This window comes from Thunnus maccoyii, chromosome 16, assembly GCF_910596095.1.
Source record: "Thunnus maccoyii chromosome 16, fThuMac1.1, whole genome shotgun sequence".
Taxonomy (NCBI): domain Eukaryota; kingdom Metazoa; phylum Chordata; class Actinopteri; order Scombriformes; family Scombridae; genus Thunnus; species Thunnus maccoyii.
The window spans coordinates 19,102,534-19,118,249 of NC_056548.1; the positions used below are offsets into that span (position 1 = coordinate 19,102,534).

The 15,716-nt window shown below is 39.8% G+C and overlaps 3 protein-coding genes across 4 annotated transcripts; 2 read left to right on the forward strand and 1 right to left on the reverse strand.

Annotated features, from left to right (window-relative positions):
- The first annotated feature begins 90 nt into the window (after positions 1–90).
- On the forward strand, positions 91–4,089 carry LOC121880945 (5'-3' exonuclease PLD4). Its single transcript, XM_042388585.1, has 11 exons — positions 91–184; positions 344–417; positions 515–675; positions 1,737–1,920; positions 2,050–2,170; positions 2,267–2,394; positions 2,485–2,685; positions 2,857–2,996; positions 3,100–3,265; positions 3,355–3,451; positions 3,579–4,089. Exons 2-11 carry the CDS (start codon positions 367–369, stop codon positions 3,782–3,784), a joined length of 1,455 nt encoding a protein of 484 aa, XP_042244519.1. The 5' UTR covers positions 91–184; positions 344–366; the 3' UTR covers positions 3,785–4,089.
- A 1,247-nt stretch (positions 4,090–5,336) lies between these two features.
- srp14 (signal recognition particle 14) lies at positions 5,337–7,770 on the forward strand. The gene is made up of 5 exons (XM_042388354.1): positions 5,337–5,469; positions 6,374–6,446; positions 6,541–6,653; positions 6,754–6,786; positions 6,921–7,770. Exons 1-5 carry the CDS (start codon positions 5,446–5,448, stop codon positions 7,008–7,010), a joined length of 333 nt encoding a protein of 110 aa, XP_042244288.1. The 5' UTR covers positions 5,337–5,445; the 3' UTR covers positions 7,011–7,770.
- A 138-nt stretch (positions 7,771–7,908) lies between these two features.
- On the reverse strand, positions 7,909–15,716 carry xgb (x globin). 2 transcript variants are annotated; one of them, XM_042388351.1, is made up of 5 exons: positions 15,368–15,716; positions 12,321–12,428; positions 10,291–10,411; positions 9,902–9,982; positions 7,909–8,325 (listed from the first exon to the last, which is right to left on the reverse strand). In XM_042388351.1, the coding sequence occupies exons 1-5, from the start codon at positions 15,532–15,534 to the stop codon at positions 8,206–8,208; spliced, it is 597 nt and encodes a 198-aa protein (XP_042244285.1). In that variant the 5' UTR covers positions 15,535–15,716; the 3' UTR covers positions 7,909–8,205. The 2 variants fall into 2 exon arrangements, with proteins under 2 accessions (XP_042244285.1, XP_042244287.1); XM_042388353.1 differs by lacking the exon at positions 12,321–12,428.

Sequence of the window (15,716 nt, forward strand, 5' to 3'; positions counted from 1 at the left end):
CACTAACTACAATATTGTCTCTAAAGTAATTGTATGCCCCAAAACCTGAAATGAAACTAAAAAGAGGAACTGCACTGTGATCTATTCAACAACAGAAATATCACTTCAGTTCAGTTTTGGGTGAAAGCTGGAGGGGAAGCACGCTTGTTGTGAGCTCTTTCTAGTGGACGAGTGTCTGCTTCGGGTGAGTTGCTTTTGCTTTCAATACTTTGAAAACTAAACTTACTTTAAAACATTTAAATTTCAAAATGATAAGTTCTGTTATTCTAAGCTGCCAGAACAGATCTCAAGCTCTCTATTTACTGTCCAAAGGAATTATTTCCTGCTTTTTAACTTTTGATAGGCGAGCAGTGCTCGAAAGGGAACATGACCTCTACGTATAGAAGTCTTCATGACAGTTATGTCTCAAACAAAGGGGTAGGACTTCATCAAACATACACTATGCTATTCATGCTGTTTTGTGCGTTCTCTTACTCTTGGGACTTGTTTTTATATCCAACTTGGTTGTTGTTAGAGGTCGACCAGCTGTGTGACATTAGCTGTGGTTTTGGGCTGTCTGACGGTCCTGGGGATCCTGCTTGCCATCGCTGTGCTGAAGAGACCACCGGCCCCCAAAGATCATGAAACACTCCCCGGCGACGCTGGTGGGGACAATTTCACTACAGACCAGTGCAGGTATTAATCAGTTTCTGACACATGGATAGATGAGTTTATTAGTAGCTTATTGTTATTCCTTTCTACACAATTAATGGTACAGATTCAAAGGCAACACATAGAAACTGTGGGCTCTTTCTTCTGGCTGCTCTTGGATTGTCTTTAGGTGCCATGTAGGTTGTTTCTGGGATTTAGTCTTTTGTGTGGTTGTAATTGTTATTACTGTCATGTTCAGAAATTGTATTCATGATTTTATAATCGCATTCCTGTTTAATTCAGATTTTGCAGCGAAGCTTGTGTTATCTGTGTCTTGTTTGTCAGTAACTGTTATTGCTGCTGTTATCTTGAAGAGACTTTCCCGATTAAATGTTATGTTAATGTTAATTATAATGGTTAAATAAAAAATAAACAAAATCTAGTATAAATAAATAAACAAAGCATTACTTAAGTTGCCAATAAGTTGGCTTCAGATCAGTAAAAGACAACGTGTGTAACAATATTTAAAGTGCATGTGGGCCTACATTTCCTGTTTAATCCTTCTTAATGTCACATACCCAGCAGCTACTATTGTTGTGCCTGATCAACTGTGACATGTGACTGTGATATGTTTGATTTACAGTTAAACATTATGTTACTTTGTCAACTGCAGGAATTTGAGACTCAACTGATTATGGATATGGGTCATGGTCATGAAAATTTTTATGTTTAAACAAACCTGTTGTATTTGTATATATATATATATATATATATATATATATATATCATGTCTGTCATACAACCTTTATTAAAATATTAAAAAGTTTTATTCTGAATGCAGTCAAATATGATAATAAGCTACTGGTTTTTCCTTTTCAACTATACATGATCAGTTTAATAAATGCATCGTGGTCAAGATTGTACTCTTATTAACCAATCATTTTGAAGTGAAATAGGAAACCACACAGTAGTCCCATCTTCCTCTATTGACTGAATGATTCAGCTTTTTCTGAATTGTCCAAATTGTTTCTCAAAATTACATCATTATGTTCTGAGTTTCATTTCCCAGAGAAGTCACTCAACAGATGTCTTTGTTTATCCCATAGTATGACCCTCGTGGAGAGCATTCCTCAACATATGAAATATAAAGCCAATGTAACGCTTGGGATCCCTTTGGAAGAAGTCTGGAAAGACCTTATCTCCATGGCAACGGACCAAGTGGAAGTGTCCTCTTTCTACTGGACTTTAACTGGGGAAGACATCAACGTTAACTCTTCCTCTGACATACCTGTAAGTTTTTAAAAAGAGAAAGACACCTGATAATATTGCCCCTGAGCATCTGCACCTCCCCAACAAGTCTTTGTTAAATATGTTGTGTTGATGAAAAGCTCTATAATACTCTTAGTCTACTCTTGGCAGGGAAGGGATATCTTGGAGCAACTTGAAACATTGCCCTCCAGGAACGTCTCTGTCCGAGTGGTTATCAGTGTTCCCACCGTGAGAACAAACTCCACCGATTTAGAGATCTTAAAACAGAAAGGTTTGGAACAGACTCTCTTGTTCTCATTCTCTACATTCACTTTCTTGTGTTTTCATTAACAGTGACACTCTAGTTTCTCTTTCTGGTTTTCTGCAGGAGTTCAGGTGAGGGCGGTGGACTTTGGGCGCCTGGCAAAGGGTGTCCTTCACAGCAAGTTCTGGATCGTTGACAGAAAACATGTGTTTATTGGCAGCCCCAACATGGACTGGAGGGCTCTCACACAGGTAACACCATAAAATCTACAAGTGTAAGTGCATGTTTTGAACTTGAAAACACTGACCTCACAATCTGAACGTTCACATTTGACTGTGCAGGTGAAAGAACTGGGAGTGGTCATCTACAACTGCTCCAGTCTGGCAACGGACCTGCATAAGATCTTTCAGTCTTACTGGGTGATGGGAAAGTCCAATAGTTCCCTGCCACAGCCCTGGCCTCCAGAGTACGACACTGCCATCAACAAAGATCACCCCCTGCTGGTGAAAGCTGATAATGTCTCCAGCAGACTCTACCTCGCAGTGAGTTCCTTAAGTTTCAGTCTCAGTTCCCTTTTTACAGGCTATTGTCTCTATTTATGGACCAGTGAGTGTTATACACTCACAGTCAGGACTATCTTTGAAAAATCAGGCGTTATATGTGAAATATGTTTGTTTTTGATGGTGTTATTCCATATTTGTGTTTTATACAAGGGTTCTCCACCATCATTCTGTCCTCAATCGAGGACTCAGGACCTGGAGGCGATTCTCTCCATCATCTCAGAGGCTCAACACTTTGTTGATGTAGCCGTCATGGAATATTTCCCCACCACACGCTTTGAAAAGCCTCAGAGGTGAACCTGACTCACAAAAGAAAGCATTTGTTTCCATCAAGCTACATATATGCACCTCTTTTTGCTTTATTTTTCTCACTCTGGATAACTTTTGATCAAACAGATACTGGCCGATCATCGACGATGCCATCAGGACAGCTGCATTCGAGAGGAGGGTGAAGATCCGGATGCTTATCAGCTGCGGCCGGGACTCTGATCCAGCAATGCTGCCCTTCCTTCAGTCCCTGGCCTCGATGGACAGCCCTCAGCAGCATATCAACATTCAAATAGTAAGACACAAAATTAAATAGATGGAAACAAACATCTTCCCCCCAATGATTTGTCATTTTTTTGTGTTCATGTATCATTCTCTTTACAGAAATTGTACATAGTGCCTGTGGGAAACCAGTCTGATATTCCATATAGCCGAGTCAACCACAATAAATACATGGTGACTGATAAAGAAGCCTACATTGGTGAGTAACAGATTACATCAGGATTAGTATTTATGCATATTTATTGTTGCAAGCAGGTAACATCTAAGTATCTAGAGGGCCCTTTGTTGCATGTGAATCAGTTAATGATTGATTGATTGTTACGCAGGTACCTCCAACTGGTCTGGGGACTACTTTCTGACTACAGCTGGAGTCGGTCTGGTGATTTCCCAGCGTGCTCCACACCCTGTTTGGAAGACTGAGGCCCTACAGAGCCAGCTCAGGGCGGTGTTTGACCGGGACTGGCACTCTGAGTTTGCAGTGCACCTTGATGACCTGGGTGACAACCCAGACTGTTCACTATCAAGACGATAGAATGTAAATATAGTTAAACCATAATTGAGGTTATTATATTATCCATATGTGAAAATCAGAAATTGATATGGATTTTTTGTTGATTAAGCCAAGGTTTTACTACTAAATAACTGGAAGTGAGGATGAAGTTCTTTATGAATGAAACTGTGGTATCAAAAGGGCAAAAACATCACACCAGCTGTGTCATCCTCAGTTGTCTGACTACCCAATGTAATGCACTTGTACTTTGCTTTATTGTTTTATCACTGACAGTGTTAAGCTGATTGTCTGGATGTATGATTATTAAACATGTTTTATAATTATTAGGTATATGGAAGCATTTGTGACATTTTTTGCAAACAAACCAAAGACTCAGTAACTAATTCACTGTAACAAACTAAAAGTAAAAAGGAGAAAGGCAGAGAGCTACAACAGCTGTTACAGTCCTCTGACCAGCATGATATGTGGTTATGGATATGACTGTGACTGTGGCTTTGGCTACACTTTACAGTACTGTAGATAACATTAATCAGAAAGTGCCAGTGTGTTCATCAAACAGGACATGTGTTGTTACAGACATGTCAGTTCAGTTTGATAAAATAAGCAAAAAGAAATGTGTGTAATTAATGTTATTTTTTTATTTATTTTTTTGCAAAATACCATACATACAAATCAAAATATGCAAATACCAAACCCCCTTTTTAAAAAAAAACAAAAAATAGTACATCACACACTGACATGTTACATAATGTCAAATAATATTATTTACACCTGTGCTTTTCCTGCTTTGACAGGTCAACATGTCTGCTGTGAAAATGGTTTGATAAGAAAGCTGTCAAAACGTCTAATATGTTCTATTAAGCACTTCATTTTACTTTCCAGTATAGCTGGAAAAAATGCATTTGAGTAAACTGGAAATCTGACCTCCCTCCCTCACGAAGATACTGGATCAATGAATTAACATCATACTGTACTCCAGAGAAGATCCTCTACAATGTAAGTAAAAGACCCACAATGTTTAGGAAGATCTGGGGACCCTTCATAGATGTCTTACCTCAACTCAAATGTGATGGCTGATACTCAGTCGCTGTTTTACTTTACTTTACTTTACCTCACTAAGGAACCAAACCAAATACAGGAACGCGCATTGTATGTTTTTTTCTCCTATTTTGTTGTTTGTGTTTTCTTTCAGTGTTGTTGAAAAAACTGTTAAATACGCAGTAGGCCTACTTGTACTAGGCCTACTACCTGCATTTTCACCAATAAAAAAACTCATTACCACAAAAAAAAAAAAAAAAAAGCAGGTAAAAACATCCCTCAACCACACCCAACATCTTGTCTGCGTCACCTGGTGAGAATTAACAGTCCGGTTTCCGGCCGGTACAGCATATTGTCTATTTATTTAAGTTGAATTAACTGTGCAAAAATACTGAAAATGAAACGCTGAACAATATTTTATGACGGATTTTCCCATCATATATAATGAATGAGGGATTTTCCCTTCAGTAGTCAGGGTCTGTGGGTGTCGTCCCCCTCCCCGACGGTAGGCGGCGGTGTGCCGACAGCTGGGCCCCCGCAGTGCGGGCGCAGGGCGGAGCTCCCGGCTGTGTAGTACGTGTGCTTCACAGCGGCCGGTGAGCTAACTAATTAACTAAAGCTACAGCTGAATTGAACTCACAACCATGGTGCTGCTTGAAAACGATTCGGTAAGGACAAAAATGTCTTTACGAGTAATTTTCGTGTTGTCGTTGTCGATTATAAAGCTGAAGCTGTCCGTGTGTGAATTAGCTCAACGTTAGGTAAGCTAACGTTAGTCGTCAAACGGACTCATGAGCTAGCCTGCTAACACTGCTAAAGCTGTGCTCAGTTTTAGAAATTTCGGGCATTTTGATAGTCATAAAGTGGCTTTTGCAACGTAAAGACTTGCAGAAATGGTTAAATGTTTTGTTAAAATCAGAAGACTTAACGCTAAACCTAACATCTCGTAAATGGACACCAATAAAACCTAGTTAGTAGTCAAACTTAGCAACAGTAACTTAACAAGTTATCAATTACTAGTAATTTATTTTTAACAGTTAAAACTGTAGACTAACATTGACATCATCATGTACCTTTGTAACTGAGACACTTGATTTATTTAAAAATGCAGGTAAACTGCCAGGTCATCCTTAACATTACAGCAACCAGCTACTGTCAAAATGAATGCAGTTTAATACAACAGCCTGCATTGTTTTATTACCTTGACTAGGCCATTAACATCAACTATGGCAGACTATAAATATTAGAAACACCCTTCAGTGTAACTCAATACAATTCAACTCAACCACCAACAAACTACAGCCTCCTAATGACCATTAAGTAAAATCAATACCTCTCTTCAACAGTTTTAACAGGGAAAAAGATCATTATAACCTTCATGGGGGATGGATTCATTGAGGGGATCTTATGTTAGATTGCATTAAGTGTATTTAAACTGCCATCTTGGTGTATAATCAACCAGTGTCTGTGGAAAAAGTGTGTTAGATGCGTCAAATCTTAGTACAGAGGTCTTCTGTAGTATATGAAGTGTGATTGTTGGAGCATTAAGATCAGTGTTTGTTCGTCCTCCAGTTCCTCACAGAGCTCACACGGCTGTTCCAGAAGTGCAGAACCTCTGGCAGTGTTGTCATCACACTAAAGAAATGTAAGTAGGCTCCTCCCTGAGTTTTGATAGTGATCCTCAAGTTTAAATCAAGTGGTAAGGCGATGTGTAACGCCATGTGTGTTTCCTCTCTCAGATGACGGGAGGACCAAGCCAGTGCCCAGAAAGGGCCACTCAGAGTCATTTGAGCCAGCAGACAACAAATGTCTCATCAGAGCGTCTGATGGCAAGAAGAAAATTAGCACAGTGGTGAGTTTTATGTTGGGTTTTAAAGATTTCTGTTGTTTTCCTGTTAATATTTTTGACTCGCTGTTAATGCTGAATTCTCTCCTCTTGCATTTTCTTTTAGGTCAGCACCAAAGAAGTAATCAAGTTTCAGATGGTAGGTTGATTTTTATTAGCCTGGGTCACTGTATGCATATTCTCTTGATTAGGTCTACTTGATGTTCCTAAAAGATTTCTTTGTTTCTTTGATCAGTGAGCTGTTTGTGACTTAACATAAACTCCTCTTCACAGGCATATTCCAACCTCCTTAGAGCCCACATGGACGGACTTAAGAAGAAAGATAAGAAAAGCAAAAGCAAGAAAACCAAAGCCACCCAATGAGCAATAGACTCTTAACATAACCATGGATACCTAAACTGGCCAGTACCATCTGAGGGAATGGGAGAGAGGGCTTCACTCGGTCTGCAGTCCCACCCAGCCATCCCCTCCCTCACCCCACCCAACCCAGTTCACCCGAGGCCTCAGAATCACTGTTCATCCACCCGGTGACTGCTTTGATATTTTGCCATTGTTTGCATGGTAATGTCTCCTCCCTGGCCGCTCGGTACCATCGGTGATTTGGAACAGAAAACCTGAGGATTTCTTGTATCCCACGCAGCACGAAGCAAGCCAACTATTGAATCTCCACCACTTCTGCTTCGGAAACAGGTTGTCAACAACTGCGTCGCCTCTGGAGCCAAATCCATGGAGTGCAATGATTAACTGCCTTTCATACTATTTAATTGTTAGAGTCCCTATTTATGTTATATTTACGGCTGACCAGTGAGTTTTGTTGGCTTGTTTCAAATATACTGTGTTAGGAGGGATGTTTAATTTTCCTTTTTTTTTTTTTTTGCATAAGTGTTGAAATTTCAGCAAAGGTGCTTGGAAACAGAACTAAATCATATCTTGTTTGATATATTTTTAACCATTTTCTCTCTTAACTTTGCTCAATATTAGGGATAAAACTTTATTTTATGTTTTTTATTTTACCCTATGATGTACAATAAATGATATGTTTCCCCTTGTCCATACCAAGCTGTCAAAACCGGTGGTCTGAAATTGTTAAACACCAATAAAATGTATAAAATGTATAGCTTCAGTTAGTGTGGCTTCAGTTCATTTGAAAGTGAATGAGATACAATTTCTAAATGTCACGATTGAGATAAACAGCACAAAAAATGGTAAAAGTTGTAGATTTACTGAAAGGCATGTTTGAGTTATGAATACAGAGACAAAGTATTGGCTGTAAGTCTAATTACATTTCTGTTCATGATTACAAGGCAGCATATTTTGTCAACATTTGTAATGTCATGCTGACCTCATGGGAGAGGACTGCAGCGGAATTTAAGTTCAGAAATAAAGTGCTTTGTTAAAAGTCACGGCATTATTTTTGTCATTCTGGTAAAATAGCAAACAATGGGTGTGGTATATATGAGCAATGTAGAAAACGAGACAGTAGGTACATTATATACATGAACACATTTCTGTGCTGTACTTGTAAAAACAGTCTTGAGTTGTGGTTGAAAGAAGCATCTCATAGCGCCGTGTTCTTCTTGTCTGGTCTTTCCTTCGGGGACACCGCTAGCTGCCGCTGTCGGTTGCTCTCCTCCTGGTATCCCTGCTTCATTAGGTTGGTCACGTACTGGAACATAGTCTGGATCACAAACAGTACACATTGGACTAGGTCAGGGCTCTCCACAGGTGAAGGACACTCTTTCAACCACAAGAGAGCAGCAGAGGGCCATCCATTTAAAGACATACAGAAATGCAGCCTTAAATTTATATCATATTTTCTTTCATGTAAGATGATGCTACAAATAAACAGAGTCTAAAAAGTGCAAATAATTGCAAAACAAAAAATTATTTACTCTTATACATGTGTTGTTTTTTTTTATCAGATGCCACAAATAGATACTTTCTTATAACCCCTTAAAATGATGTAACCCTGATGTTGTCCACTGTCAGAATCCATTTAAAAGCTATTATCTACTCTATGGACTGAAGGGGTAGGGATGTTATCTTGTGCATAAATCCGGAGTAGCAACAGCATTATTTTCAAGTGTCTTTATATTAATAACACAAGGGATGTTGGTGTGATATAACATGATGTGACAGAGCCATGTCCCATTTTCTCAATATGCTCATGTATGGTTCAGTGAGATGTAAATTTTCCCATCAGTCAAGCTTGTGTTGCACTGGTTTCCATCTTGACGTTACATGGCGCATTAACCCTTAGAGACCCACTGCTTTCACCATCTGAAAGCTGGGAACCTGAGGATTCATTTGAGATGCAGATCAACACTGTGTGTCAAGGTTTTCTAGTCATAAATCTGTAATAAATATGTTTTGGTTAAGTGCTTATTCAAATTTTGAAAGTTTAGAGTGTATAAGTGCTTAGAACATACATAATATGATGGCCATTCCCATTCTCAATTATGTCTCATAAATTATTGCAGCAATTTTTGGGTTGATACCATTTGTTATACAGATTTGGTGCAAAATTGAACCATTTTTGACCACTCAGGAGTTGATAAAAATGGTGGACAAAATAAAATGCTGTGGTATCAAATACTGTTGACATTTGAAGATTTCTGTAAGAATTGCATTTTTCGGTGATTGGATTACGAGTACTTCTGTTCTGGAAACTGCTCAGAAACCCCCCCATTGTCAATATACCTAGGAAAGCTATATATCCTCTGAATGCCCTCGGTCTCTAGTTTGTGGTTGTAAAGTTTCATGAGGCTGTGATTATCTTAGAGGTCACAGTAGGTCATTTTATACAGTGAAGTTTCAAAAAATGGTCTCACTGCAATGAAATGGCTACTATTGGAGACTGAACATCATCACACATGAATACAGTTGGGCTCATTGAATCCACAAGAGTCTCAGCTAAACAGTCATACCAGTATGCAGAAATATTCAAATACACCATTTTTAAAATAGGTGAAAATAACACATGCAAAAAACTGCATGGTTTTTTCTCAAAACTGCACGGGATTAGCAAAATGGCCATGCCTGTTTTTTCCTCACCAAAATTTAGCCTAACTGGAGTGTTGACTACCATGACATGGTTGGTTATGTCGGCCGAGGCCACAGAGATGTTCAGAACCATGACGCTGATGTGATCCCTGCTGACGTGATGGTTGCACACATCGAGCCTATTTCACTTACCAAGTGTCTCTGACTAACACCCAAATAAGGAAACACACAGGCTGAATGACACTCCTTACCTTCCATGCCTCCTCCAGCTCAGCTGTCCATCTCTCCTTCAGGATGGGCTGCACGGCACAGATGAATTCTGCTCCGACATACTGGAAAATAATTATGTGAGATACTTACTGACGTGCTCACGCCTCAGTAACTAGGTTAGTATCCAGTTGACATGTCACTCCTTTGTTATTACTGTTATTTGCAAGAGTAGGTGTGTTTCCATTTTACAGTTTTTGGGAGCGGGTCAGTTCATTCAGCTGCATTGATTTTAGGGGTCTCGGTATAATGGTGAGACTAATAAAGAGCTGCAGTATCAGTTGAAATTAGAACATGTGTACTCTGTTATAATCAAAGCAGCATCACAAAAACAGACAGCAGCTCAGCACTGCTGGGATCATCAGGGTCTTACACTGTAGTACTTAGGTGGGGCGTTGTAATGATAATGGCTTTTTCCGAGCTCCAGAGCCAGAGCCTCCAATCTCTCCATCTGGTCCAGTCTAGCCACGCTTTTCTCGATAAAAGACATCACCCTGAAAGAAGTGGAAAAAGAGACTGAGGATGAGCTATCCAGCCTGATTGATCCACCAGTTAATCGTGAATTAGCAGTAGGCGATTATCAACTGATACACCTCCGCTGTAGATAAGTGTGACACTCCTCTGTGTTGAAAGGCTGCTGACATTTTCAGTTTCAGCAACTCAAATGCCAAGAAAAATAAATGAAATTGATTGTGCATCTATCAATCTAGCTCACACTTGATGCAAAAACCAACTGATTACACAATACTTTGTCCCCTCCAAAAAAAACATTTTTCTCCCTAGATAAAACACCACAGGATCAATTTCCTTTGTTGCTTGCAGGTGTGTCTGGCATCACTGCGGCGTGTGTATGTGCGTGACAGTTTTGAAGATGAATATGGAACAAAGGGTTAGAGTTGGTTTAGCTCTCTCTCTACCTCTGTCTCACTGCCACCGTGGACATTTGTACTAATGTCCCTGAGTGCGGCTGAAGGGCCATTTGGCCTTATCACTGAATTTACAATGCCACGCTAGCCTCTGTACCTTCAGGTCCTCAGGCAGTAATTGGCTGGCTTGGCCTCGTGTGTAGAGGAACACAGAGAGGCCTGATGCATACTGGGAAATAACGCACAAGTGCTTGTGATGGATGCCACAGGCTCCATCTGCAGTGGAGTGGGAAGCAACGTTATAATGATCTGACTACATGAGGTGTTCTTCTCTGCCACTTATCTTATGATTTATGTCTCTCGCACTACACTATATGCAATATAGTTTTATCATATATTGTTGTTCGGGTGACTTAAGTGAAAGGCGGTGCCTGGAGAGAAATAAAATTAAATCTTAAAGGATGAGGCTAGTGATATTCTACATTATTCAAATCCAATGAAAAGACCAAAACACAATAAATTGATCCTGCAAACAAGTATTCCCTATAGCCACTGATTTAACTTATTCCTCTATGCCATTGTTGTCCAAAAATGATTAAAAACACATCAATGGGCCACAGCGTTGCACTGGGTAACATGAGAGCAGTGATTCCTAACCACTTGTATTTTAGTGGGTACTTGCCAGAGGGCTACCTGGAAAGTTCGTGGTGTAGTTCTGATGATTTGAAAAAACAGAAATTGTGTTTTGATTTTGAAAAAAAAAAAGGATCCATAAACTGTATTTGTGTTTTGGAGGAAAATACAATTAGAATAACAAATTGGTGTGAGGCTGATCTGTATTGTCTGTAATATATTATTATTATAAAATGTCCACCTTCAGCTACTCCAAGTGGTAGAAATACGAATGAAAACTTGACCAGATTTACAGAAAAAAAGAAAGAATAGCCCAAATGTTAGCATTAACAATGGCAGGATCACTGTTGTGTGGTAACAAAATCCACCTTTATATTATTAATAGTGATAACTAATGTTAGGTGTCGATGAAGGAGTTCTCAAGCTCATCTGATAGAGCCGTTTGGCTACATCATACAAACAAGGTTGGGAATCACTGCACAAGAGCACCAAATGTGTATTAGTCCGCAGATGAAAATAGTCCCCAACAAATACACAACATACATTTGCTTGAGTAACGTTTCCTAGAAACTACAGTGCCCAGCTGTTTTAGGAAATTACTACACCTTATTTAAAAATGAAACGATACATATATGTGAGCTGTTTTGAAAGATTTTCTCCTTCAGTAGGAAACAATGGGCAACTGAATGCCACAGACATGGTAGGAAGGTCGGAAAGTATTGAGAGATGGATTCATGCATTGATGGTTGTCATGGGATTTGTTGACAAAAAGAAAATATATAATAATCAAAATCAAAATTTTGCATAATGACAGAAGCTGATGAATGAATGTTGAGCTAGATGATACTGGATATTAAAGATGCTCTCCTGGATGATGCTGATGTGTGCAGAGTCTCCGACTGACCGTAGGCCATGTGCCCTGAGTTCCCGGCTGGTCCTCAACCTCTCCAGGTCCTCCACGTCTCTGAACAGGAAGAAGACGTCCTTGCATTCGGGATGGGTCTCAAACAACCTGTTACCAAGACAACAGTATAAGCAGCCATCCGTGAGCCTCTGAGAGCGCCCGCTCATGAAGAGCAGCCTGTCATACTCATTCCCACACCAAAACAAACCTCCCCCTGAGTTTCCTAACTAACATGACATAACCCCGAGAGTCTAAGCAAAGACAGTCACACTACTGTAATCCTGTGAGTGTGAATGTGTGAGTTTCAGCTCATCAACATAACGATTAAGGGCTTCTCTCTCATCCCCCCAGTCATTCTCTCCACTCCACACTTTGAATAGAGATCTGATTGTGCCTTTCTGATCATATCCTGATTCCTGTTATCATTGCTGCCTTCCACTCCGGTTTTACACCCAACGGCTGCAATCAGTAACAGGCCACAGTGAATCTGTGAGTTTGTTAGCCACCCTCATTTTCACTCTGAGCTGTGATGAGCTGGCCTGCCCTGTCAGAGCCTGGGAGGAAATCTTAGTCAAATAGAGACACTGCTCCTGCTAGGCTCACACAACGCGAGTGTTTCCCTTTTCTGATTTAACCTCAATCAATTTCCTTAACCAGAGAGTTTAAGCGTGCTGCCATCCAATCAGCGAGCCTTCCAGTCTCCAGCTGGGGTACCTGTGATTAGTCACGCAACAAGTATCAGTTGTATTATGCTCACACTGAGATGCAATGTGTATAGTAATTCTGCTTTTTCAGTAAGAAGTTGGTGTCGGAGGAAAAATGACAGGAAATAAAGGATAATGATCATCAGAGGTTGTGAGGTGGACTTGGAAAACATGGGTATGTAGGTTTATAATTCAAACTTGATTTAAACAAGGACTTGAGCTGAGAGCAGCTGTTAACAGCACTGATTTTATTGTTACTGTGGGAGATAATAGACGCAATTTAAACCGCTGAGATTTGATATATGTATGTAGGTTACAATGATATAACACAGACAGTCATGATTAGGCATTAATAATAATTATCATTTAAAATACTTATGGGTGTGGCAGGTCAAACAGTGTTGTTTTTCTCTATTTCCTGTTTATTCTCTTTTCCCCACACGGACTCTAGTACTGGTTGCAAGTGTTTTTAAACCTGCAACACATAAAGGAGCATAATCCTCATGAATAAATGCATTACATGTCTATAACATGTTGCCCCCCCCCCCCCCCCCCCGATAGATAGACAGACAAATAGAGGTGTTGGGAGAGGTGTTAGAGAAGTGGTGGTCTTTCTAATGGCGGCTGTGAAAAACATCAGTAGCTCTGTGCCCTTTGACAAGCAGATAATAAGGTGGCGTACATGTTCTGTGCTTATCGTTTCATAAAATGACAAATATTCAAGCTCTATTTATTTTAAAGTATTCTGACTTTGTGCCAGATTGAACGACATAAACTGAATGTGTTTGCCCTTCGGTGAAAGTAGTATTTTTTGGTAAGGAATGTCTTACTTTTCAGAGAGAAGCCATAACCTTCATCTTGTCCAAATGACTGTGAAATATCCTTTCTCACTATTCATAGGCCTGTGCTCACCAGCGCCATTGATGAGACAACAGGGGAAATTGGCTGTTCTTGTTCCCCCCGCCAATATCAACATACCAGCAAAACATTGAGAGAGATGGTGTTATTCCATTGTGTGTGCTCTAGACACGGGCGCAAATGCAAGCATGCATAACATATGCAGACAATGTAGCACTATATGCAGACAATGTAGCACTATATTGCTCAAGTGGAATTTTAATTGGTGCTGCTCAGAGGTTTTATTCATAGCTAATTTGGCACTCATCAATAGAGCCCACCTAAGTCTTTAGAGTGTCTTATTGTATATATGAAGAACAAGGATAAATGGAGCCTGTTAAATTCAGATCGAGCACATGCTGAAAAACAGGTGTTTCCCTTTGCTGTTTACTGTTTTACTGTAACAACTACTATTCAGTCATGAGATACGAGCCCTGACAGCCCAGGGATCCTGGGGGGCCATGACCCACAAGACGCCCGTGTATTTCCAGGCTAACACGCTAAGGTCAATCCCTTCAACTGTTCAGGTCACCCTGGGGACACATGGCATTAATTGGGCTTCTAACCATGTGCCCGGTAGTCTCTTTATTCTTGATCCAGCAGCCTGAATGTCCGTCAGTCTTTATCACCATATATTCTCATTTGTGTATCCTCCCTGCTAAAGGGCAAAATATGTTTTCCCGGACGCTGGTCATCATCATAATTGATAAAATGCATTTTCCTGATGGCTGATGCCTTTAATTGTATAGTAATATGGCAGACCTGGAGCTGTTTATTATTATATAATGCTGTTAAGATGTGATATGAAGTGATTAGAAGGGAGGAGGGGTATTCAGCTCCAAGCTGTGGGTCATAAGGCAGAGCAGAGGGTCACAGTGGAGGTGAGGGGGATGCTGGATGTTCAGTTTCTGGCATGTATGAAAAGGTCAGGCATCATGTAATCTGCAAGACCTCTTCCTCTTGGGCCAGCAGGTCATCCATCACACGGTGCACAGGTTTCACCATAAAGCTGTTTTAAAAGGCTGAACTGAAACATTTTGCTGCTTTGTTGCGCTTCATGTTCAAGTGTATGAGGCAGCAAATGTGATATGTAGATTGTAAATTCATTTGTATATTCGTTTGTATGTTTTTATACTCTGGATTCATTTCAGCTGCAACAACCAAAACATTTAGGCTACATTTAGAAAACTTCTTCCTCTACTTATTTTATATGCACAGAATTATGTCTTAAACCTTAAATATCCGTGTAAATTCATGCATTCTTTATAAATGCTACTCAATGTGATCTTATCTTATAATTCTAATGTGTGAATTTATTATCAATATAACGTTCAGTAATTTAACATTTTTGATGCTGCTTATCAGCCAACTATAAGAATATTTATTTGCTTTCCTTATTCATGCATCAAACACTTGAGAAGTATAGAAAAGGTTCAAGTATCTCACCTGACAAACATAATAATCCCAACTTTCGCAATATCGTCCCGGATAACTTTCCATGACTCCTTGATCATCTGAATGTGATACTCGCTGAGATGCACAGCAGCACCATCATCTGTAATCCTCTCTCCAAACTCTGATTTTGCTGCTAGACCAGATATTGCGCAGCCCATTCTTCATGAAAAAAATGAGGCGAGGATGTTTTTTTGCACCAATCCAGAAATTAAAAATAATAATAAAAACGCGGAGTTAAATGATGATGTGACGGAGAAAATATGGTGTTACTGGTATCTGGTGTTAATGCCCGACTCCAGTTGCTGATTTAACTACTCTCCTCCGGTTGGTATGTACGATC

Bases quoted from the DNA above. Each gene is read 5' to 3' on its own strand.
- xgb (XM_042388351.1), bottom strand. From the start codon at position 15,534: ATGGGCTGCGCAATATCTGGTCTAGCAGCAAAATCAGAGTTTGGAGAG. The intron at 10,412-12,320 runs GTCAGTCGGAGA...CACTTCTTTCAG, and splicing joins CTCAGGGCACATGGCCTACG to GGTGATGTCTTTTATCGAGA. The intron at 9,983-10,290 runs GTAAGACCCTGA...ATTATTTTCCAG, and splicing joins CCCCACCTAAGTACTACAGT to TATGTCGGAGCAGAATTCAT.
- LOC121880945 (XM_042388585.1), top strand. From the start codon at position 367: ATGACCTCTACGTATAGAAGTCTTCATGACAGTTATGTCTCAAACAAA. The intron at 418-514 runs GTAGGACTTCAT...GGTTGTTGTTAG, and splicing joins GTTATGTCTCAAACAAAGGG to AGGTCGACCAGCTGTGTGAC. The intron at 3,266-3,354 runs GTAAGACACAAA...TTCTCTTTACAG, and splicing joins AGCATATCAACATTCAAATA to AAATTGTACATAGTGCCTGT.
- srp14 (XM_042388354.1), top strand. From the start codon at position 5,446: ATGGTGCTGCTTGAAAACGATTCG. The intron at 6,447-6,540 runs GTAAGTAGGCTC...TTCCTCTCTCAG, and splicing joins TGTCATCACACTAAAGAAAT to ATGACGGGAGGACCAAGCCA. The intron at 6,787-6,920 runs GTAGGTTGATTT...TCCTCTTCACAG, and splicing joins AAGTAATCAAGTTTCAGATG to GCATATTCCAACCTCCTTAG.